At 46.8% G+C, this 24,164-nt stretch overlaps 1 protein-coding gene across 2 annotated transcripts; it reads left to right on the top strand.

Moving 5' to 3' along the window:
* On the top strand, nt 1-23,418 carry SYT17 (synaptotagmin 17; the record flags this gene model as incomplete). 2 transcript variants are annotated; one of them, XM_083373115.1, is made up of 8 exons in its annotated part: nt 1-30; nt 8,913-8,930; nt 11,771-11,919; nt 15,307-15,455; nt 17,129-17,748; nt 18,871-18,991; nt 21,406-21,561; nt 23,222-23,418. In XM_083373115.1, 8 exons carry the CDS (start codon nt 1-3, stop codon nt 23,416-23,418), a joined length of 1,440 nt encoding a protein of 479 aa, XP_083229241.1. The 2 variants fall into 2 exon arrangements, with proteins under 2 accessions (XP_083229241.1, XP_083229242.1); XM_083373116.1 differs by lacking the exon at nt 1-30 and adding an exon at nt 1,878-1,892.
* Nucleotides 23,419-24,164: the final 746 nt, after the last annotated feature.

The following is a 24,164-nucleotide window of genomic DNA, read 5'->3' as shown; positions in this document are numbered from 1 at the left end:
ATGTCTGCTGCGTTTGACGGAGCTGGAATTGTGAGTACTAACTTGGCCAAGCTTTGGAGTTTCCATTTATCTATCGATTTGGGCAATGCCTCTCTTGTTTACTTTCACTTTCTCCTTGGCTACCTGTTCAAAAATCCCCTTTCCTTTTCTCTCCTGCCTTTGGCTCTCTGGGGCAAAAGAGGGGAGCTCTGTTTATGCTCAGAGGTCGTCCCCCCCCGGCAAACAGCCCTTTAAAGCAGATTTTGGCTGTTTGCTATCGGAGAATCTAGTTAAAGCCTTGACTTTTAGCAGCCTGGAAGGGAAGAAGCGATGCTGTTTTTGCCCCCAAGAAAAAGCTGACGGCTGCGATATTTGCACGCAGATGGTTCGGCATCCTGCTGCCTAAGTCGCTGGGTTCGCACGTTGCATTAAACCAGAACATGGTTTAAGAGGTTTTGGTTTAATGTGTTGTGTGAAGCCACTGATTGTGGTGTATTTTGGTGAGCCGTAGGGAACTCAACCCGGTGTGAACCAGCTTACTTTAAGGGCTGGACTACCGAGCCCATCGTGCCCAGTGGATGGGAGTGAGTCAGGGATTGTGTAACCCATGTGTGTGTGTGTGGGGGGGCATTAGTGGAATTAAAAAAGAGAGACAGGGTGGATTTGCATGTTGGTAGAAGGAACTTTCATGCACTGGTAGTTCTCAACTTAACAACTATACTTGATCCCCAAATTTCCGTTGCTAAGCAAGACAGTCGTTAAGTGAGTTTTGCCCCATTTTACCACCATTCTTGTCAAGGGAATCACTTAATACGTTCTTAAGTGAGTCACTGCAGTTGTTCAGTTAGCGTTAGTGACACGGTTGTCGAGGGAATCTGGCTTCCCCATTGAGTTTGCTTGTCAGAAGGTCGCCAGGAGTGATGACACGATCCAGGACACCGCAACCATCATAAGTACGAGTCAGTTGCCAAGCCTCTGAATATATAATTATAATATATATATATATATATATATATATATATATATATATATATATATATATATATATATGTAAATTACTAACAATTACTAACACACACACACACACACATATATACCGTATATATACACCGTATATACACCGTATATATACCGTATATACACCGTATATACACCGTATATATACCGTATATATACCGTGTGTGTGTGTGTGTGTGTGTGTATATATATATATATATATATATATATATATATATATATATATATATATATATATATATATATATATATATATATAATTATAATGCTGGGAGTTGAAGTCCACAAGTCTTCAAGTTGCCAAGGTTCTGTAAGGTTCATCTGAGCGCCCCCTGCAGGCCTGGCCGCAGTCCAGTTGTGCCCGCGGCCGGCTGGTTAGCGCCCCCTGGAGGCCAAAGCGAGGAACGCCACCCTCTAAAAGCAAAACAGCTGATTTGCTTAGGCGGGTCCTTTCCCGATGGCAGCTGATTCAAAACTGCTGGAGGCTGGGAAGACCCCCCCCCGCGCCCCCCGCTCCGCTCCCTCGCCGGTCGCCTGCGGCATTTTCGCCTATAGCCGGTGGCTTTCCTCTTGACCCCCAGTGATCCCCACCCCCAATCTGGCTGGTCAAGAGAGGGGGATGACCAAAGGGAGGGAGGGAGGGAGGGAGGGGCAGCTACGATGCAAAGAGAGTCCCGCGAAGCCGGACAGGCTGCTCCTTCTCTGCCATCCTCTCCTCTCCCTGGTGGCCAGCCCAGCCTGCCGAGCGCAAAGAGTTCAACGGGCTGGTCATTCCGTCAGTCCTCATTGAGCAAGCGAAGCACGTCGGACGGACTCCTATTGTGGAGGGCAGACGCCATGCTTCGCCTTGCCAAGGGGGCTTAAGTGAGCGCCCGAGGAAGATGGCGTATATACAGGTAGGGCTGAAGGGGTGGGGGGGTGGGGGTGGGTGGGAGGAAAGGCGAAGGGAGAGGAGACGGGGGAGGGGCTGGAGACCCTCCCCCACCCTCCACCCTCCAGGCTGCCTTTGCTGGGAACCGAGCGAGCAAGTGGAGAAGAGAAGGGAGGTGGGGGGGGGGAAAGGAAGACGCGTTGGGGGGGGGTCCCCCACACCAGCATCCCCAGCGTTGCAAAAAGCGAGATATTTTTTTTCTCCCCCCCCCTCCCCCGCAGCAAACTTGAGTGAGCAGACTGGAGTTTCGGGAGCTGCTCCGGAGTTCCCTCCGACCAGGAGGAAAATGCAACCTGTAGCATGAATAGGTGGAGTCCCTCCCCTCCCCCATTGCTTCGGCCCCATCTCCCGGGGCTGGGGGGTCCCCTCGACACCCTTCCTTCCTTCCTTCCTTCCTTCCTTCCTTCCTTCCTTCCTTCCTTCCTTCCTTCCTTCCTTCCTTCCTTCCTTCCTTCCTTCCTTCCTTCCTTCCTTCCTTCCTTCGTCTTTCTGAGTCTGCCAGCCGACTCCGGGCAGGGTTCCCACGACCTTCTTGCTTTCGAAGCACCGGAGCGCGGCGGGCAAAGGGGACGCCGGTGGGGCGGTGGGTGGAAGGGGCTTGCCCTGATGTTAAGCTGCCAAAGAGGGCGTGAGGAAGGAAGGAAGGAAGGAAGGAAGGAAGGAAGGAAGGAAGGAAGGAAGGAAGGAAGGAAGGAAGGAAGGAAGGAAGGGGAGGTGGGTCACCCATCTGGCAACAGATGCGTGTACAATGCACGGCGGCGGCGGCTGCTGACTTTTCCTGGGCAGATGGGAGTGGGCTTGCGGGCTAAGGCCAGGGGAGTGGGTGGGTGGGTGGGTGGGTGGGTGGCAGGGCCCCACCGATGTGATGGGGGGGTGGGGTGGGGGGAAGGTTGGCACGCCTGTTGTGTGAAGCCAGCAGATGGAAGGAGAGGAGGAAGGGAGAGAGAGAGAGGGGGGGATAGAAAATGCAAATAGCAAATTTTGCACCCAGAGGCCAGCCGGGTAGCTGGGTTGATAACGTTTCTTTCGCTAAAAAAATAAAAATAAAAAATAAAAATCTCCCTTCCTGGGTAGATATGATCTGATTTTATTTTCGTTTCCCCCCCCCGCCCCCAGGCTTGGTTCTCTCTGCTCCGATGGAGTTTTCCTTTTCAAAGACTCTGAAGGCTGTCGATTAAAATCGTATGAAAGGATATAAGGGTCATTCTGAGACCGACAAAGCTGCTGGCGTAGTAGTAATAATAATAATAATAGAAAGAGAATCCAGAGGCTCATTTGGGGAGGGGGCTGCCCAATCGGGAGAAGAAAAGGAAGGCCAGCGGCAAAGGAAGCCCAAGCCTGGCTTGCTACTCCGGAGAAAACTTTGAGGTGCGTTGGACTTCAGTTCCCATCATCCCCATCTAAGGCAACAAGCTTGCCTCCCCAGTAGCTTCATTTGCCTTAAGGGCACTGTCTGTTTTTTTTTTTATATATATGCCCTCGAACCTAAGGCTGCAAGCGTGATTTTCTTCTGTCGTCCTCACAACAGTCCTGCGAGGTAGGCCAGGCTGGAGAGAAGAGAAAAGGGATAAATGCGGAGACTGAGCAGGAAATAGACGATGGGTTGGGAGTCCATTTCTAAGGGTTTCGTAAGGTTTGGGGAACGGTTTCTGTTAAGTATGATGTAGGATGGTGGCTGCTTAATTAGTCCAGTTAATTAAATAATTAACTGCATGCACACACTTTTCTGGAGGCACAACACGTGAACTATAAACTAATCACAACCTTAAAACTGTTCATTTACTGACCCAAGTTACAGTGGCCCTGAAAAAAGTTATGTGGGGCTGTTTTTTCAAATTTACGACCGTTGCAGCATCCCCAGGGTCACATGATCAAAATTCAGAAACTTGGCAACTGGCATGTACTTACGCCGGTTGCAGCATCCCTAGGGTCACGTGATTTCCCCTTTTGAAACCTTCTGACCAGCAAACTCAATGGGAGAAGTCAAAGATGCATTAGATTTTTAGATTAGATAACCTTTATTGTCATTTTTTCCCCTGTGGGCACAACGGCACCCCTTAAAAATGAAATTTAGGGGCTTCCTCTCCAAGTGTACTCATCCATAACACCCATTTAAAGCATACTATATACCAAATACGCACAGGCCTACACCTTTACCTATAAGTAACAGGTAAATATAAATAGTATTTGCAACCGTTGTTAAGGAATTTGTTGTGCAGAGGTCTCCTTGTGCTACCAAAGAGTTGCACAGACAAGGAAGGGTACTGAGAGCAGTAAGAGTCACACACAGGAGTACACTGAGTTATAAAAACAAAAAGTATTTTACTTTTAAGGTGGTGTAAGAACAAAAATGCACAGTCAAAAATAAACAGTCCAGGTCATACACAATAGCAACAGTCCAAACTACAAAGTCTTCTTACCGGTCCAGAGGTCAATACACAGTTCAGGTTTACAACAGTAGTAAACCAACAGCAGAGCAAAAACAGTAACAGTAGAGATCAGTGAATTCAGAGAGAGAGAGAAGCTACGTTCCTGGCTTCCTCTTATGGCCATGAGAACACTTACACACCCATTGGCCAATTAACAACTTAAAGACATAGCATTATGGTTAATATATTTTCAACCCAACATTGTAGGCTAACACCATATGCCTAACAACCGTAATGCTAACTTAACAACTGCAGTGATTCACTTAATTGTGGCAGGAAAGGTCGTAAAATGAGTGCAAAACTCACTTAACAGCCGTCTCGTTTAGCGGCAGAAAGTTTAGAGAGGGATTGTGGTTTGTGAGTCCAGGGCTACCTGTACTCCAACTGCTCACAGCTTGTTCTCTGAAAACTCCGCAAGTGACTCATGCAAAACCTTTCAAAGGAAACCTAGACGGATATTTCAGATTTGTCGTTTTGAGTATTATATATATGTTCATGGAAGGGCAAAATGAATTGCGTGGCATTTTTCAGAGCAAAAAAAAAAAAAAGAAGAAGCAATTTCTACCCCAAAGAGAATGCTAACTTAAAAAACCAGGAAAGCGATAAAAGTAACCATGGATTAATACGACGATATGGTGCGGTGGGCCAAAGCACCGAAATAGCTGGGATTTCCTAAGTGGAAACCCTGGTTTATTCAGTCCTGGAGAATTAACCGCAGTCGTTTGTAAACCCTGTTTGCAAATGTCAGTGGTTAAGTTAATACGTGCCACACCTGCAGCACAAGGGTGTTATCAAAACACGTTCCAGGTTGCGCTTTCTGTTTGTGCAAGCTTGAAAGGCACAGGGTTTTTGCCTGCAGGGACCTTTATGATGCCACAAAGTTTGAGAACAGCTGTGATGTGTTTTTTTTTCCTTCTTCTTCTGAAAATGTAATGATTGCAAGTGAAGGATGTCTTAACCTCAGTGGAATCGTTTGACTTTGTTTATTTGAAGAGGAAAGTGTGATCTCAATTAAAAGAGGACATTTGGAGCTCAGGGTTGAAATGAGGGGTCCTTGGTGCTCTCTGAGCTTGGTGGCTTTCTTGCAGACGTTTCGTTACCTAACTAGGTAACGTTATCGGGGTTAGAAGGGAATGGGGTTGGAGGAGGAGGAGGAGGAGGAGGTGTTGTGATTCAGGGTCAGCCTGTGGGTTCGGCAGTTGGGTCGGACGACTCAGAGGAGGAGGAGGAGGGGGGTGTTGAAGACCTTGCTGAAGGGGTTGAAGATCTTGCTGATGAGAGCCCTCAGACAGGCCCCTCCCACTTGGTCACCACGGAGACCCAGCTGTGTGAGCCTGACAGCGTGGATGAAGATGACCCACAGCTGGCCCTGTTCAAGGACGCCTGACGCAGGAGGCAGTCAATTAGGAGTAAAGAGAGGAAGGCAATGGGGCTTCTCGGAAGGAGGCAGAGAGAAGCCACGCCCTGAACTCTATATAAGGGGAATGTCTGGGAGGGCTGGTTTGCTGAAGGCAACCACTTGGATAGTTCGTGTTTCTTAAAGCTCCGGTTTCTTGGTTCGTGTCTTGTTTGTTTTTGTAGTAATAAATTTGGCAGGCGTAATTCCAGCCTCTTGCCTTATTGTAAAAGGGGTTGTCCCTGCCTTTTCTGCAGGGCCGGTAGCAGGCTGGTACAGAACAGGAGGAGGAAGATTGTGGGGTCCTTGGTGCTTGTCTGAGCTTGTTTTTCTTGCAGACATTTCATTACCAAACTAGGGAACATCATCAGGGCTAGAAGGGAGTGGGGTTTGCAAGGAGGAGGAGGAGGAGGAGGAGGAAGATTGTGGGGTCCTTGGTGCTTGTCTGAGCTTGTTTTTCTTGCAGACATTTCATTACCAAACTAGGGAACATCATCAGGGCTAGAAGGTTTGCAGGGAGGAGGAGGAGGAGGAGGAGGAGGAGGAGGAGGAGGAGGAGGAGGAGGAGGAGGAGGAGGAAGATTGTGGGGTCCTTGGTGCTCTCTGAACTTGTTTTTCTTGCAGACATTTCATTACCAAACTAGGGAACATCATCAGGGCTAGAAGGTTTGCAGGGAGGAGGAGGAGGAGGAGTTGTTGTTCTTGGTGCTCTCTTGGCAACTGACTCATATTTATGACGGTGACAGTGTCTTAGGGTCATGTGATCCCCTTCTGCGGGCTTCGGACAAGCAAAGTCATTGGGGAAGCCAGAGTCTCTTAATTACTAACTTTACAACTGCAGTGATTTACCCAATAGCTGTGGCAGGAAAGGTCGTATAATGGGGCAAAACTCACTTAAGAAATGTCTTACTTAGCAACAAACTTTGGGCTCCGTTGCGGTCGTAAGTCGAGGACCACCTGTAGAGTATTTAGTCTTCTATTGCTAACTTTAACTACCAGCGGCTGGCTGGGATGGAATTTCAAGAGGTCATTTTCTCCACTCTTCTTAAGGAGATTAGAAGCTGGAACTTGGTACATGCAAAACAGGAATTTTACTCCTGGGCTAGCTCTATGAAGGACAATTAACGCAGATCATTTTAATAGGACGACCTCTGCCCTTGTCATTTCTACGCAAAGTGTTTTCTTGACTCACAGCCTGGTTTAATACTACACTCCTGCTTCTGAACCCTTCCCTCCTTGTCCAATGTTATTTAAGGCAAGACTGGCCGTGGGCAAGCAAACAAGCCCGGTTGTGAATGCAGAGTTTGTTTTCCAAAGAGACGGTTTGTACGTCCGTGGTTTGCTAGGGCTTCTGAAAACGACTGCTAGGTGGTTAGCAGCAGCTGAGCGAGTCCTTTTTGCCTCTGCCTTCACTGATTTTTTGGGATCGTGGGAGCCTTCAGCAATACTCAATATAAATTGGATAACTAAATAGGGCAAAGGCTGTCTCCAGGGCAGAATGAGAGAATCCATAAGCCAGCTGAACGGTGGCTGAACGAAGCAACTCCTGGGCTGTATTTTATTGCACTGCACACATATCTTATATGAAGAAAGATTGCAGGAATTGGGTGCGTCTAGTTTAATGAGAAGAAGGGCCGGGGGTGACATGATAGCAGTCTTCCAATATCTGAGGGGCTGCCACAAAGAAGAGGGGTGTGTGTGTGTGTTTCCATTTGTCTGAAATGGTATAGGATTTCCTGCTTGAGCAGGGGGTTGGACTAGAAGACCTCCAGGGTCCCTTCCAACTGTGTTCTCCAGTGATGCTATTATTCTGGGTCAACCTATTTTCCCAAAGCACCAGAAGGCAAGGCAAGAAACAATGGATGGAAACTAACTAAGGAGAGAAGCGACCTAGAACTAAGAAGAAATTTCCTAACAGTGAGAACTATTAATCAGTGGAATGACCTGTCTCCAGAAGCTGTGAATGCTCCAACGCTGGAAGCTTTTAAGAAGAGATTGGACGACCATTTGTCTCAAATGGTATAGGGCAGGGGTCTTCAAACGTGGCCCTTTTATGACTCGTGGACTTCAACTCCCAGAATTCCTCAGCCAGCATGCGCTGGCTTGAGCAGGGGGCTACTCTAGTCTCGAAGACCACCAAGGTCCCTTCTGTTATTCTGTAATTCCGCAATATCAGTCTGTGCATTCCTTATGGAATTCCTGCTTATCCTATATTAGAAAGATTTGCTCCGGTACTTAAAACCTAATTTATGCTTTTGGAATTTTGGAACGTGAGTGCAATCGCAAAGTCTATTTGCAGCTGGACCTTGGGAGAATAAGCCGTACATTTTGTTTCTTTCCCACGTTTAGAGGGATATTTCTTACTTTGCAGGACGGTTTTCATTCGTTTTTGGACTCAGGACTTATAGCTAGTTCTCGGCTTACAATCCATCGATCAATCGTTTGGTGGCCGTTCGAAGTTACGATGGCGCCGAACAAAGCGACTTTTGACTGTTTTTCATACTTATGACCGTTGCAGCAGCCCCTGGGGGGGGGTGTCACATGATCAAAATTCAGATGCTGGGCAAACTGGTTCATATTTATAACGGGGGTCCCACGACCCTGTTCGGCGGCCTTCTGACCGGCAAAGTGAAGAGAGAAGCCAGATTGAGTTAACGACCGTGTTGCTAACTTGACAACGGCAGTGATTCAGCTTAACAACTGGGGCAAGAAAGGTGGTATAAATTGGGGCAAAACTCACTTAGCAGCTGTCTCATTTAGTGACAGAACTGTTGGCCTCAGGTTATGGCCGTACTCCCTATACAATAGCCCGAAATACAGAGAGATTTATAAAGAGGCTTTTCCCCCCACCCCACTCCCCTTTGTTTCTTTCGTTGCTGTTTTTTTTGCAAAAGGACAAAAATAGTAAGCAATTGAGGAAAATTCACAATAGCAGTTGAATATCCCTCCTGGAGATCCTTCTTTTACCTTCCCTAAAATAGAACTCAGTATGGCTCCCCCCCTCCCCCCACTAGAAACGAAAGCTAAGGCCCACAGTTACATATTTGGCCTTGCAGGTGGGGAGTCAAAAAATAAATAAATCAGTAAACCTTTACTAAACTGGTCTTGTCTTTTTTCATTTTCTGCCCCTTTGCTTCATCATGGATATCTAAAAGGACAGTTGGAGCCGATAAATGAGGTGAGTTAATCTGATGAGTCATCCTTTCTCTTGACACACAGAACGAGACCATCAGGTGTGTGTGTGTGTGTTTTTCCCCTTCGCCCCTTCGTCTGGCTTCCTACGCTTGGTGGTGTAAAATTGTGTGAGTAAAAATACACCTTGGTTTCCTGTGGCTAAACAGCGCGAGGTTTTTCTTTTCTTTTTTTTCCCTTTAACAAGGAGAACTGTGGCTGGCGGATTTATTATTATTATTATTATTATTATTATTATTATTATTATTATTATTATTATTATTATTATTATTATTATTATTATTGGTTTGGCTACAGATAATTACCTATGCTGTCGGTCCACTGGTGTACAAAATTTCTAGTCATGTTATGGGAGAGAATTGGGAATCCCACAGTTGCTCTGCTGGGACGATCTCTTTGACGTACTCTCGTAGGATCATTGACTTATTTCGGACTTACAACAGTACTGGGAAATGTGACAATCCTCGCACTCATGACCGTCACAGCATCCCCACGGTCGTGTGATCAACATGGGGGTGTTTGGCAACTGTCACGTATTTAAAATGTTTGCGGTGTCCCAGACTTACGTGGTCGCCATCTGCGATCTTCCCAGCCCGCTTCCGAATAGGCAAAGTCAATGGGGGATGCCAGACACACTTAGTGGCTACACATGGGAAAACAGGTCGCTAAACAGGGCATGGCTTAGTTAACTGCCTTGCTTAGCAATGGAAATTCTGGCCTGTATTGTAAGTCAAGGGCTACATTTCACAACTGCAGCTGGCCAGCTGTAGATGTAAGATATAAACTGGAAGTGATTTTGTATATAAAGCAGAGGTTTGTGTTTATATTTTCAGCTTATTCCCTGCGACAGTAAGGAACTAACACTGTCTTCACCATTATAGTATACTGTACATCGGGATGGGCAACTAAGTCAAGTTTACAGCTTGACTTCAACTCCCAGAACTCCTGAGCCAGCACGGTCCAGACCCAGAATTCCTTAGCATGGCTGGCTCTGGAATTCTGGGAACTGAAGTCCACAGGCTGTAAAGTTGACATAGTTACCCACCCCTGGTATACATCTTTCCGACTCTGATCTCTTGATCTTCTCTGACTTCAAACTGGAGAAGTCCTAGAGAAGGGGGTCTTCCAACTTGGCCCTTTGATGAGTTGCGGACTTCAACTCCCAGAATTCCTCAGCCAGGCATGCTGGCTGAGGAATTCTGGGAGTTGAAGTCCGCAACTCATCAAAGGGCCAAGTTGGAAGACCCCTGTCCTAGAGACGTGTTATGTTTTTGGTCTTGTGGATGCCAAAGGCTTTGGAATGAGTACCATCCTTTTACTTGATAAGGTTTATTCTGAGGGGAAAAACACCACCAATGGAGCCCTAAGGTGCGACTCAATTTAAAATTTTAGTTTGGGGCTGAATCAACATTTATTTCAGTGCCTCCCACAGGGCTCCATTTGTGGGGGGGGGGGAGAGGAAGTCCTCTTGGAGCTGTCCAGGGTCCTGAATCATTATCAACTGCTCTCACAGATTTGGTTTGGCCAATTGGAATTATTCAATTTCTTCTTCTTTTATTCAAAAGATTAACACCCCAAATCCCAAAGAAGACAATTGAACAGAGACAGAACAAAATTAAACAAAAATATTGGAACCCCCCCCCTACACACACACACACACACTGGTTTGGCCAATTGTGATTTGCTTCCTTGAAACCTGGACTTCACCTTTGCTTTACCATCCCTTGACGCATGATGCTCACACCCTACTCCCCTCCCCGCTACCCGATGTGGTGCTCGCTCTGAAAAGTCCAGAAGTGGTTGACCTTTCCTTCATGATCTGATTCACTTGCACGGCTTCTATTGCCTTTCAAAGCACGAAAGCTTTCCTCATTTTTTTTAAATGCTTGTTCCATTCCCTGAAGACGATGGATTATAAAAATGTACAGCAAGGTTGAAATCCCCTCCATTCCGCTCACGGTAAAGCACTGAAATTCTTCCAGCTTGGCATATATTTTAATAGCTTGGGTTATTGTAGTGGAAACGATACGTTTTTCTTTGTGGGCAAATCCTGGATAATTAGGATTTGTTTTAATTTATGGCCCTTTATTCCTCTTCTACATCTTCCCATTCTTAGCAGGGGGTTTGGAAAACATGTTGCTTTGTGCATTACAATTTTACAAGAATGTAAGCTTGCAGGAAAACTCAAGGACCAGCATGGATGGCTGAGGAATTCTGGGAGATGAAGTCTACAAGTTTTTAATTTGCCAAGGTTGGACATCCCTAGTTTAGCAGGTTGTTTGAACTTGGACTACAGCTTGAAGAAACATTATGCCAAACCATGGGGTTTTAGCCAAGGTTGGGATGAGCCACAGGGGCTGGTGTCATGCTGACCCATAAGCCACGGTTTAGGAGCCAGATAAAATAATTTTAAAAAAGAATCCTATTGTAGTTTTCATATCCATCTCCCTCTACTTGGCTCTTGCTGGAAATTTTGGACACCGGCTGATATAGTTTCCAGTTATCCTGAATGATAGTTTTGATGTCCAGTATTCCAGAAGCCGAAGAGAAAAATCTATCTCTGTGGTCATTAGGAGTCAAAAAAATGACTTGATAGTACGACATCCAACAATATCCAGAAAGGTCCAAGTTGACCAAAGCAGAATAAGCAAAAATCTAGATCTGTGATTACAGAGATGTAAACACACACACACACACACACACACACACACACACACACACACGGAGCTGAAATCCTCCTGGGATCTGCCTGTTAAATTACAATTGTTTATCCTTGTTCACCATCAGCTGCTTGTAATTTTGCTTTCTGATTTCTAACGGCCTCAGGGCCTGTTGTCTAGAATCTCGGATCTTTTGCTGTGCAGATGGACCTGTCGCAATTGTTGCCAGAAGTGCTACGAGTGCAGCTGTTGCCAGTCCAACGAAGACGAAGTGGAAATCCTGGGGCCTTTTCCAGCCCAAACTCCTCCCTGGTTGTAAGTTTGGGAGTGTTTGGAAGGCACCGTTTATTTGAAGGGTAGTTCGGATGACGGTACCTAGCTTGGTAATGGAAGGTCTGCAAGAAAGCCATCCAGCTCAGAGACCACCAAGGGCCCCTCAGTTTATAACACTCCCAATTTAACGGCAGATTTCTTCAAACTAATAGTAAACGACACCCTAATTAAGAACCAAGCCAGAGTATATAAAGAGAGCAACCCCACTCCCTTCTAGCACGGATGTTGTCTAGTTTGGTAATGAAACGTCTTCAAGAAAACAACTAAACCCTCCTCCTTCCCTCCCCTTCCTCCTCTCTTTCTTCTTCTCCTCCTCCCCACTTCCTCTCCTCCCTCCTCCCCCTTACTCCTCCCCTTCTTCTTCTCCTCCTCCCCCTCCCCTCCTCTCCCTTTCTCCTTCTTCTCTCTTTCTCCTCCTCCTCCTCCTCTCTTTCTCCTCCTCCCCACTTCCTCTCCTCCTCCTCCTCTTCCCCCTTCCTCCTCTCTTTCTTCTTCTCCTCCTCCCCCTCCCCTCCTCCTCCCTTTCTCCTCCTTCTCTCTTTCTTCTCCTCCTCCTCCTCTCTTTCTCCTCCTCCCCACTTCCTCTCCTCCTCCTCCTCCTCCTCCCCCTTCCTCCTCTCTTTCTTCTTCTCCTCCTCCCCCTCCCCTCCTCCTCCCTTTCTCCTCCTTCTCTCTTTCTTCTCCTCCTCCTCCTCCTCCTCTCTTTCTCCTCCTCCCCACTTCCTCTCCTCCTCCTCCTCCTCCTCCTCCTCCTCCTCCTCCTCCTCCTCCGCTTCCCCCCTTCCTCCTCTCTTCCTTCTCCTCCTCCCCCTCCCCCCCCTTCCTCCTCTTTTTCTTCTCCTCCTCCTCCCCCTCCCCTCCTCCCCTCTTTCTCCTCCTCCCCACTTCCTCTCCTCCTCCTCCTCCTCCTCCTCTTCCCCCTTTCTCCTCTCTTTCTTCTCCTCCTCCCCCTCCCCTCCTCCTCTTTCTCCTCCTTCTCTCTTTCTTCTTCTCCTCCTCCTCCCCTCTTTCTCCTCCTCCCCACCTCCTCTCCTCCTCCTCCTCCTCCTCTATTTGTGTCAATTACAAGCAGGGTATCCTACCTTAATCAACATATACAATATATTTGTGCCATCATAAGCAGGGGATCCTTCCTTTATAAATATTTATTTGTGCCATCTAGGAGGAGGGCACAAATCCTTTCCTTATAAAGATATATTTGCCATGTAGGAGCAGGGCATCAGTCCTTTATATATTTGTCCCCTTTATGAGCAGGGTGTTCTTCCTTTACAAAAACATATTTGGAGCCAGAGTCAGAGAAGAGGCATTAGGCCTAATTTCATGTCGAAGAAGAAAAGCACGATGTATTTTCAATTATTGTACCTTCCGAGGGCTGACCAGCTGGTCTGTCTCAAGCTAGCAAATCTTATTATGCTGATTTAACAAGCATGGTGGGGACCCCATTCTTTATTCCCTCTCTAATAATGTGCTTTCCTATCGCCTTTCCCCCCCCCTTGTTGCTTTTATTTCTTTGAGATGAGAACTGGGGGGGAGCTCTGAGGTTTTGTAGATCATAAGATAAATGACATGCCTGTTTCATTATATATATATATGTATATGTATATGTATATGTATATGTATGTGTATGTATATGTATATGTATATGTATATGTATATATATATATATGTGTGTGTGTGTGTGTGTGTGTATGTATGTATATGTATATATATGTATATATGTATATATATATATGGATATATGTGTGTATGTATATATATATATATATATATATATATATATATATATATATATATATATATATATATATATACATACACACACACACACACACACACACACACATAAAGAAATGCCTTGTATTCTGTGAGATTAAACTGGAAGCGTAGCTCCATTCTTCTTCTCAGCAGCTGCCCTTGTTAAGCCAAACCGGGAGCTTTTCAAAAGGAAGCAGAGAGATTGAAAAGAATTGTAAATTAGCAGCAGCGGCGGCGGTGGCAGCTTGCTGGATTCTTTTTTTTTAAAATGAATTCATTTATTTTCATTTTTTTTAAAAAAAATTCAAGATGATGTATATTTTTAGTAGTCCCTCCTCCTTCTATTTTCCCCACAGTAACAAACGTGGGAGGTGGGTTGACTGAGAGAGAAGGACTGGGCCAAAATCACATAGCTGTCTTTCATACGGTAGCTAAGGCAGAACTAGAACTCACAGTCTCCTGGTGATTGGTCCAAAGTCACCCAGCCGGCTTTCATATCTAAGGTAGACTAGGACTCACTGTCTCCTGGTATTGGCCCAAAGTCACCTAGCTGGCTTTCCTGCCTAAGTCAGGACTGGAACTTACCAACTCTTGGTCATTGGCCCAAAATCACCTGGCCACCTTTCATGTCTTAAGGCAGAACTAGAATTCACAGTTTCATGCTGATTGGCTGAATGTCAGCCAGCCAGCCAGTCTTCATGCCTAAAGTGTGACTAGAACTCACTAACTCTTGGTTTCTAGTCTCTCTCTCTCTCTCTCTCTCTCTCTCTCTTGGCAAATGTAAGACTTGTGGACTTCAACTCCCAGAATTCCCTAGCCAGCATCCTGAGGAAATTTCAGCTGTTTGGCCTTCAGTTCACAACGTTAAGCTCCTCAGCGTATCTGGCTGGAGAATTCTGGGACTGGGTCCATATTTCTTAAAGTTGTCATGGTTGAGAAACAGTAGTCTAGGGTCCACTGTCCCATCATCTAATGTCTCTCATATATTTTGAGAGTTTAGGGGAAAAAAACTCAGAGAAGAGCAACTATGATGATCCAAGGCCTGGAGGCTAAAACATACGAAGAACGACTGCGGGACTTGGGTTTGGCTAATCTAAAGAAAAGAAAAAATAGGGGAGACATGATAGCAGCGTTGCAATATTTGAGGGGCTGCAACAAAGAAGAGGGGGTCAAATTATTCTCCAAAGCACCAGAGGGAAGGACGAGAAACAATGGTTGGAAACTGACCAAAGAGAGAAGCAACCTGGAATTAAGGGGAAACTTCCTGACAGTGAGGACAATCAACCAGTCCCCAGAAATCGTGGACACTCCATCACTGGAGTGAGTTTTTAAAAAGAGGCTAGACAGTCACCTGTTTGAGATGGGTATAGATTCTCCTGCTTGAGCAAGGGGCTGGACTAGAAGACCTCCAAGGTCCCTTCCAGCTCCATTTTATTCTATATATATATTTTAATGCTCCGTCTAGGATGTATCGTCAATGCACTCATGAAGTAAAAAAAAAGGGTTTTATCTTTTCCTGAAATGTCCAGGCACTTGCATGCTCTTGGTACTGGGGAAGAAAACGAGGCATGGAAACGTTGCCTGGATGATTCCAAGATTTGATCTTTCCAACAGGCTAAGCAATCGAAGTGAAGACAAAAATGGCAACTCGGATAACGCAACGGGTGAACCATCCCCAACCCCTCAGAACGTTTCATTGGACAGAAGACGGTCGTCCACGGATACCTCCCGTTCCACTTACAGCCTTACAAGACGGATTTCGAGTAAGTTAGCTGGGGATCCGAGAAGCTGGACCACAGCTGGACGCCATGTTGGCAGATAGGATGGGTGGAGCTTGATGGAAGAGAAGGAGGAGCTTAGTTGTGCTGATGATAGATAGGTCTCTCCAGGGCTTTTTTTCCTCATAGAGCGCTCAGAACGGAGTTCCAGCACCTTTTTTGAATGGAACCTTGTAGGGTAGGCAAGGCGGGTTGTATAACATGTGTGAGTTCCGGCACCTTTTTCTTTTACAAAAAAAAGCACTGGGTCTCTCTAAGTACCTTTACATTTAACCTGGATAAGTGAAAACCCAAATGGTAGGGAGTGCCCACCCGATTTATCATTCCACGAATTCTGCAAATTCAGATCATTCAGGAAGCAAATTCAATATGTTGTGTGAACAAAGAGTATGGGGAAATGAATGTTCTCTGCCATCTCCACTTGCTTTCTCACTTTCTCTCATGCCTGCTCATTTATTTATTTTATTTTTTTTAAAAAAAATCACACTTTCAGACACGTACACGTACATTCCGGAACAAAGGCCTAGAGAGATAGATAGTTCTCAACTTACAACCGTTTGTTTAGTAACCGTCCAAAGTTACAGCGGCTTTGAAAAATGTGCTTCATGAGCGTTTTTCACACAACTGTCACAGCCTCCCCCCCCACAGGTCGCGTGATCAAAATTCAGTTGTTTTGGCAACTGACTCACCTTTGTGACGGTTGCAGTGTCCCGGGGTCATGTGATCCCTGTTTGCAGTCTTCTGGGCTAATGCCTCCTTAAGTAACACCAGCTGCCTGCAGTTAGTGCAGGTTCGAGTCCCACCAGGCTCAAGGTTGACTCAGCCTTCCGTCCTTCCGAGGTAGGTATAATGAGGACCCAGATTGTTGGGGGCAATAAGCTGACTTTGTAATAATGCCGCTTGGGGTGTGTGTGATAGCCCTAACAAGCAGGCATATACATAGAATGAAGGCTACTGCTAAGCTTGTAAGCCGCCCTGAGTCTTCGGAGAAGGGCGGGATATAAATGGAATTAAAATAAAATAAAAAAAGTCCAGGGGGAAGCCAGATTCCTTTAATGACCATGTTACTAACTTAACCACTGCAGTGATTCACTTTGCAACTGTGGCCAGAAAGGTCGCAGAATGGGGCCTAACTCCATTAAACCGTCTTGCTTAGCAATGGGAATTTGGGGCTGAATTGTTGGAAGCTGAGGACTACCTGTGCACACACAGCCACCCACGCACACACGTAACAGACACACATACAGTCTGGAAGAAAAGCAAATTCTTCCCCCCACACTTTTTTTTTATCAGCCTCCCACCACCACCAAAAAAAAATCCCCACCAAAAACCAACCCTGCTCAGATATGTCCAGGGCTTTCAGCAGGAGTTCAACTGAATCCAAAGCATTTTTCCCCATTTGGACGACTGCTCACGGCAACTTTCTGCCCTTTTTTAAAATAATAATAATAATTAGTGCAATTAGTGCAGGTTCGCATCCCACCAGGCTCAAGGTTGACTCAGCCTTCCATCCTTCCGAGGTAGGTAAAATGATTAGGTAGGTAAAATAATTATTATTATTATTACTGCTAAGCTTGTAAGCCGCCCTGAGTCTTCGGAGAAGGGCGGGATATAAATGGAATTAAAATTAAATTAAATAATCCTGTTTCTTCCTCCAGGTCTAGAGCTGAGGAGACCGAGTTCTCCCCTTATTGATATTAAGCCCATCGAGTTTGGAATTCTAGGCTCCAAAAAGGAGATTGTCCAGCCCAGCATCCTGCGGAAAACCTACACTCCGGATGAGTATTTTCGGAAATTCGAGCCAGGACTGTATTCTCTCGATTCAAATAACGACGATCTGGATTCCTTGACGGACGAAGAGATCTTAGCCAAGTATCAGCTGGGGAAGCTCCATTTTAGCACTCAGTACGACCTCTTGCACAACTATCTCATCGTCCGGGTCATTGAAGCCAAGGACCTGCCTCCCCCCATCTCCTACGATGGCGCCCGGCAGGATATGGCCCACTCCAATCCCTACGTGAAGATCTGTCTCCTTCCCGACCAGAAGAACTCAAAGCAGACGGGCGTCAAGCGCAAAACCCAGAACCCCATCTTTGAAGAGAGGTACATGTTTGACATCCCGTTTTTGGAAGCTCAGAGGAGGACTCTGCTCTTGACGGTGGTGGATTTTGACAAATTTTCCCGCCACTGCGTCATCGGGAAGGTGTCCATGCCGCTGAGCGAGGTGGACCTGGTGAAGGGCGGCCATTGGTGGAAAGCGCTGGTGCCCAGTTCTCAGGTAACTTCTGGGTCTCCACTCAGTGAATCGAAAGGGCGTTGTTGTTTTTAAAAAAAAAATTGTTCTTTTAATTTGCTGGGTTTGGTTTTAAGGACTCCGCCGCAGTGATATTTCGTAGGTCATTTTAGCCTCAGGTTGCTTACAGTTTCTCCTCCTGACTATCGTGGAGTTCTTTCCCTTCCCTTCCCCATTTTTTCCTTCCCTTCCCTTCCCTTCCCTTCCCTTCCCTTCCCTTCCCTTCCCTTCCCTTCCCCATTTTTTCCTTTCCTTTCCTTCCCTTCCCTTCCCCTCCCCATTTTTTCTTTTCTTTTCCTTCCCTTCCCTTCCCTTCCTTCCCATTTTTTCTTTTCTTTTCCTTCCCTTCCCTTCCCTTCCCCATTTTTTCCTTTCCTTTCCTTTCCTTTCCTTTCCTTTCCTTTCCTTTCCTTTCCTTTCCTTTCCTTTCCTTTCCTTTCCTTTCCTTTCCTTTCCTTTCCTTTCCTTTCCTTTCCTTTCCTTCCTTTCTTTTCCTTCCCTTCCCTTCCCTTCCCTTCCCCATTTTTTCCTTCCCTTCCCTTCCCTTCCCTTCCCTTCCCTTCCCCATTTTTTCCTTTCCTTTCCTTTCCTTTCTTTCCTTTCCTTCTTTCCTTTCCTTTCCTTTCCTTTCCTTTCCTTTCCTTTCCTTTCCTTTCCCCTTTCCCCTTTCCCCTCCTCTCCTCTCTCCTCCCCTCCCCTCCCCCTCCTTCCCTTTAGCTTGTAAAGCGTTGGATTAAAAAAAAAGTGACATGTCAAGAATCCTTTTTAATAATAATAATAATAATAATAATAATAATAATAATAATAATAATAATAATAAGTTGGAAGGGACTTTGGAGGTCATCTAGTCCAACCCCCTGCTCAGGCAGGAAACCCTATACCATTCCAGACAAATAGCTGTCCAGTCTCTTCTTAAAAACTTCCAGTGTTGGAGCATTCACAGCTTCTGGAGGCAGGTTGTTCCACTGGTTAATTGTTCTAACTGTCAGGAAACTTTTCCTTAGTTCTAGGTTGCTTCTCTCCTTGACTAGTTTCCATCCGTTGCTTCTTGTCCTGCTTTCAGGTGCTGGATTGTGTTTGATTCCGCTTGCCCTTTTCTGTTTGCAGAACGAAGTTGAGCTGGGAGAGCTGTTGCTCTCGTTAAACTACCTCCCCAGTGCGGGGAGACTCAATGTGGACATCATTAGAGCAAAGCAGTTACTGCAGACTGACATGAGCCAAGGTTCAGGTAGGGTTTGCGTGAACGCACGTGTGTATTCTCTTATCGGACCTGGAGCGTGTAGGTGAAGATAGAAGTATTTCGCAAATGGGAGGAGAGAACGGCTCAGCTCTTGATTCTTCTGGCTCTCTCGGTTCTCCAGGGCTTCACCCAGAAGGGGTCCCGCCAAGCCCAGGACCTCCGGCTGAACCCTTCCAGGCTTCAGTGTGGCCCAGTGCTGTCTCGATGCCTTCTTCTCAAGGCGGAGACGGTACAGTGGACCTCTCTCTGCCAAGGAGAATCTCCTTGGCTGTTGCCTTCAGCCCCAGTCTGATTTCCTGCCCGCTCTTTTCTGCCGAAGCGGGCTTTCCCCCCACCTCAAAGACAGCAAGGGATTCGTTTCTCCCTCCCCAAGGTCTGATGGGAAGCCAACAGCGCGTTCTGACCTCTCCTGCTCCACAATAGCCGCCTCGCATTTGTCCTTTGAAAAATTGAAATAGCAGGCCTTCGTCTTTGTCCAGAAGAGGCTTCTCTTTCTGAGGAGAGGTCAAGGCTGTTTCTTTCCCCCCCACCACCCTTCCTTTAGAAAAAGGACCCCCTCTCCTTGCAGATTTTCCCCCCATTTTGTTTTGTTGTTGTTGTTGTTTTTACCATAGGGACGCGGTGGCTCAGTGGGTTAGGACGCTGATCTTGTCGATCGGAAGGTCGGCAGTTTGGCGGGTCGAATCCCGAGTGCCGCGTAACAGAGTGAGCGCCTGTTACTCGTCCCAGCTTCTGCCAACCTAGCAGTTCGAAAGCCCGTAAAAATGCAAGTAGAAAAATAGGGACCACTCCGGTGGGAAGGTAACAGCGTTCCGTGCGCCTTTGGCGTCTAGTCATGCCGGCCACAGGACCACGGAGACGTCCTCGGACAAGCGGCGGCTCTTCGGCTTTGAAACGGAGATGAGCAACGGCCCCTAGAGTCGGAAATGACTAGCATGCGTGTGCGGGGGAACCTTTACCTTTACACACACACACACACACCCTTCTATTCCTTAAAAGCCTGCATTGCTATACAGGTAATCCTGTACTTAGGAGCACAGCTGAGCCCAAATTTTCTGTTGCTAAGTGAGACATTGGTTCAGCGAGTTTTCCCCCATGTTACAACCTTCCTCGCCACAGTTGCTAAGTGAATCGCTGCACTTGTTAAGTAAGTTAGTGATACGGTTGTTAAGTGAATCTGGCTTCCGCCATTGACTTTGCTGGTTGGAAGGTTGCAAAAGGGGATCAGGTGACCCCCGGGGACGCTGCAACCGACGTAAATTTGAGTCAGTCGCCAAGAGCCTGAATTTTAATCACGTGATTGAGGGGATGCTGCAACGGTCGTACGCCTGAAAAAGGTCATGTCGCTTTTTTTTCAGCGCCACTGGTCACAGAATGTTACCGTTGTAAGTCGAGGACCACCTGTGTAATGCTGAATTTTTACCATAGTATATATTTAATGAAAATACAAATGTAACACTAATAAGGAAAAATATGCATGATGATTCAAACCAGGAAGAAAGAGAGAGAACGCGAAAGAGGGGAACGATTCATACAGCATTAATATAGAAACAGCTTAACCTTTGAACACACAATTAAATTGAGATTATAGACCTAGGAATATTGGGCCCTATTTTCTCATTTGTACAAACGCAAAGCATTTTAAAGATGGATAGAGAATATAAATGTCTTATCCTCTCTTAACATCTGGCGTGTTGGTTTCTTTCCACCTACGTGGGGACAATTCCCTAGACAGAGCTTGAGATTTTCATAAAATGTCAAGTTCCATATTTTAGGAATAGAAATGCCTCACATTTCATGGTTATGTGTTTCCCCAGAGTTGTGTAACATATGTTTATGACTTGAAACCTAAAAAAATTAGTGTGTAAAGGAGCATGACCAAATCATGTGAGTCAGACAGCCCTCAAATCTCTTATAGTGCCAAGACAGAAAAAAATGGATATCCATCCTTTTTTTATACAGTCTTCAAAGACACCAATAAAATGGAATGAAATGTCTGGGAAAACAACTACATCTCTAGATCATAAGAAATACATTCCACATTTCTTAAAACTTGAATAGAAGATTACGACTCATCCATGATTGCCTTTAGGGTTTCTTCTTGGTTTTCCAATTGGAATTGTGACTTAGCATGACATGTGACTAGGGCATATATTTTCCCGTTTCCTGGGTTGCTCCTGGTTTAAGCAAACTCAGCAAACTATAATTACGCAAAAGGAGAACAGAGGGTTTTAAAAAAAAGGAGCTGGACAAGCAAATTAGGATCTCCAGCTTTAAAATTCACTCTGACTGGTTTTTGACTCGCTCAACCAACTTGGGTTCAAAATAACACGTAGCTTCCTCTGATGCACGCATGGAGCCGTTCATTTGCCAAGCTGGAATTGTTTGTGCTTTGTGTTCAGATCCTTTTGTGAAAATCCAGCTTGTTCATGGGTTAAAATTAGCCAAGACCAAGAAGACCTCCTGCATGAAGGCCACCATTGACCCTTTCTACAACGAGTCCTTCAGCTTCAAGGTTGCGCAAGAAGAACTCGAAAATACTAGCCTGGTTTTCACAGGTATGTGACTCGTATCCTTCCAGTTTGCTTTTCTTGCAATACAATTAAGTGTGTGTGTGTGTGTGTGTGTATTTCCATCAACATCTAAACATGACCCAATGATGAAGGCTGTCTTGCAATTGTAGCATGCAGCCTGCACTGCGCCTGGTTCCTTTCTCCAGATCAGAAACCCTGATAATTATTGCAGGAGTGAGTCATCCCTTGCCAGCGTTTGGGAAAGGAAAGATGGTCAAAATAACATTCGCTGTTTGAAAAAAAAATAAAACAGCGATGCAGTTCCAGATCTTCTCCACCGTGTATTTCTTTTGCATCTACAACAGGACGGCGTTGTGTCACATCTCTGTGGCTTTGTCCCGGGTGTGGCTTCTCTGGATTAGCTGCCCTAGCCTTGAAAGTTGGAAATCAAGGCACCTTTGAAGAAGGCAAGAAGCTCCTGGGATCAATGGGCCATGCCCGGCAATTATTTAATTATGCTTTATGGAATGAACGTGCCTTGAAGGTTTATGGCAAAGCCATTAATCAAGATTGGCAAACATCTCCTCTGAGCTCAGGCAACAATCGCACTGAGGTTCCTGCCACAGCCTAAGCCCAAACCAAATCAACCTCATGATTGGTCAGCATGTTGTTCAACATCATGATTGGTTGAGCTATCATTTCAACCATCGCTGGCTGGGTTAGCCCTTCAACCTAAGCCATCAAACGTGGTTTAGAGACCATAACGTCTGAACTTAGACAATGTGTGAAATCAAAGTTCAACGCACAACAGGATTCTAGAGTGATGGGGCAAAATGAGGACTGCTTTTGTGTCGTGTTGTATTGTCAGTTTTCAGGCATCTCTCTCTCTCTCTCTCTCCCTCCCTCTCCCTCCCACCCTCTCTCCCTCTCCCTCCCTTTCTCTCTCTCCCTCTCCCTCCCTTTCTCTCTCTCCCCCTCCCTCCTTCTCTCTCCCCCTCCCTCCCCCTCCCTTTCTCTCCCTCCCACCCTCTCTCTCTCCCTCTCCCTTTCTCTCTCTCCCCCTCCCTCCCTCTCTCTCCCACCCTCTCTCTTTCCCTCCCTCCCCCTCTCTCTCCCTCTCTCTGCCTTCCTCTCTCTCCCCCTCCCTCCCTCCCTCCTTCTCTCCCCCTCCCTCCCCTCCCTTTCTCTCCCTCCCACCCTCTCTCTCTCCCTCCCTCCCTCCCTCTCTCTTCCTCTCTCTCCCCCTCCCTTTCTCTCCCTCCCACCCTCTCTCTCCCTCTCCCTTTCTCTCTCTCCCTCCCTCCCTCTCCCTCCCTCTCTCTCTCTTTCTCCCTCCCTTTCTCTCTGTCCCCCTCCCTCCCCCTCCCTTTCTCTCCCTCCCACCCTCTCTCTCCCTCTCCCTTTCTCTCTCTCTCCCTCCCTCCCTCCCTCCCTCTCTCTTTCTCCCTCCCTTTCTCTCTGTCCCCCTCCCTCCTTCTCTCTCCCCCTCCCTCCCCCTCCCTTTCTCTCCCTCCCACCCTCTCTCTCTCTTTCTCCCTTTCTCTCTCTCCCCCTCCCTCCCTCTCTCTCCCTCCCTCTCTCTCTCCCTCCCCCCTCTCTCTCCCTCTCTCTCCCTTCCTCTCTCTCCCCCTCCCTCCCTCTCTCTCCCTCTCCCTCCCTCCCTCCCTCTCTCTTTCTCCCCCCCACTTTTTTTTTATTCCTCCAGTCTACGGCCACAACGTGAAAAGCAGCAACGACTTCATCGGGAGAATTGTCATTGGCCAGTATTCGACAGGTTCCTCAGAGTCCAAGCACTGGCGACGGATGCTCACTTCCCACCGTACCGCCATCGAGCAGTGGCACAGCCTCCGCTCGCGGGCCGAGTGTGACCGGGTCTCGCCAGCTTCCTTGGAGGTGACGTGAGCCGCCAATGCGGCTCCAGACGCCCGTCAGACCAGTTTCCCTCACATGCACGCCATATACACGTTCATTGCCTTTGGATTGACCATCCACAACCGTTGGCAGCCCAAAGTTTGCCATTGCTCCCTGAGTTTTGGTCATCTTCAAGTCTCACCTGCAGTTTTAGTTGTCTCAGGCTCATGGATGCACCCTTATCCAAGATGCTCTTGTCGCTGTTGAGGAAGCGTGGGCTTTTGGAAAGATGCCCATGCTTTGAAGGCCTCCTTTGATTGCCACCCGGCATTAACCATCTAGGACAGATCATTAGCCATACAAAATGCCGGGCTACATTGACATTTTTCTGTCCTTATTGCTCCACCCTAACTCTCCATTCCGACGGTCCGTTGTCTTAGACAAGGTCAATTCTCCCATGTGAATGTCTGGTGAGCCAGCTAGAAGCTCTGACAGTATTTTAGCAGTAGAGTGTAGGGCGAAGTCTGTGGTGTCTAAATCCCGTCTTTTGTTCTTGTGGTGGCTTGGCAAAATATCACGTGCGCTTCTGTGTCTCAAACGGTCCACGTGGGTGAGGGCCAGGGGAGGCCAAAGGGTCTTTCACCCACAACCACGCTTGTTTGTCCCACATTTTCATCTGACGGATCCCACGGCCAGAATGGACCACCACAGGGTCAAGAATGGGTGAGCCCCATGGAGGAACCGCTATAGGTTGGAAGGAAGGAAACAGGGCCATGGGTGATGAAGATGTGGAAGAC

The sequence above is a fragment of the Vipera ursinii genome (assembly GCF_947247035.1).
Source record: "Vipera ursinii genome assembly, chromosome: 13".
In the NCBI taxonomy this organism is placed as follows: Eukaryota; Metazoa; Chordata; class Lepidosauria; order Squamata; family Viperidae; genus Vipera; species Vipera ursinii.
The sequence above is the reverse complement of the archived record's forward strand: the minus strand, read 5'-3'. Positions and strand labels throughout refer to the sequence as shown.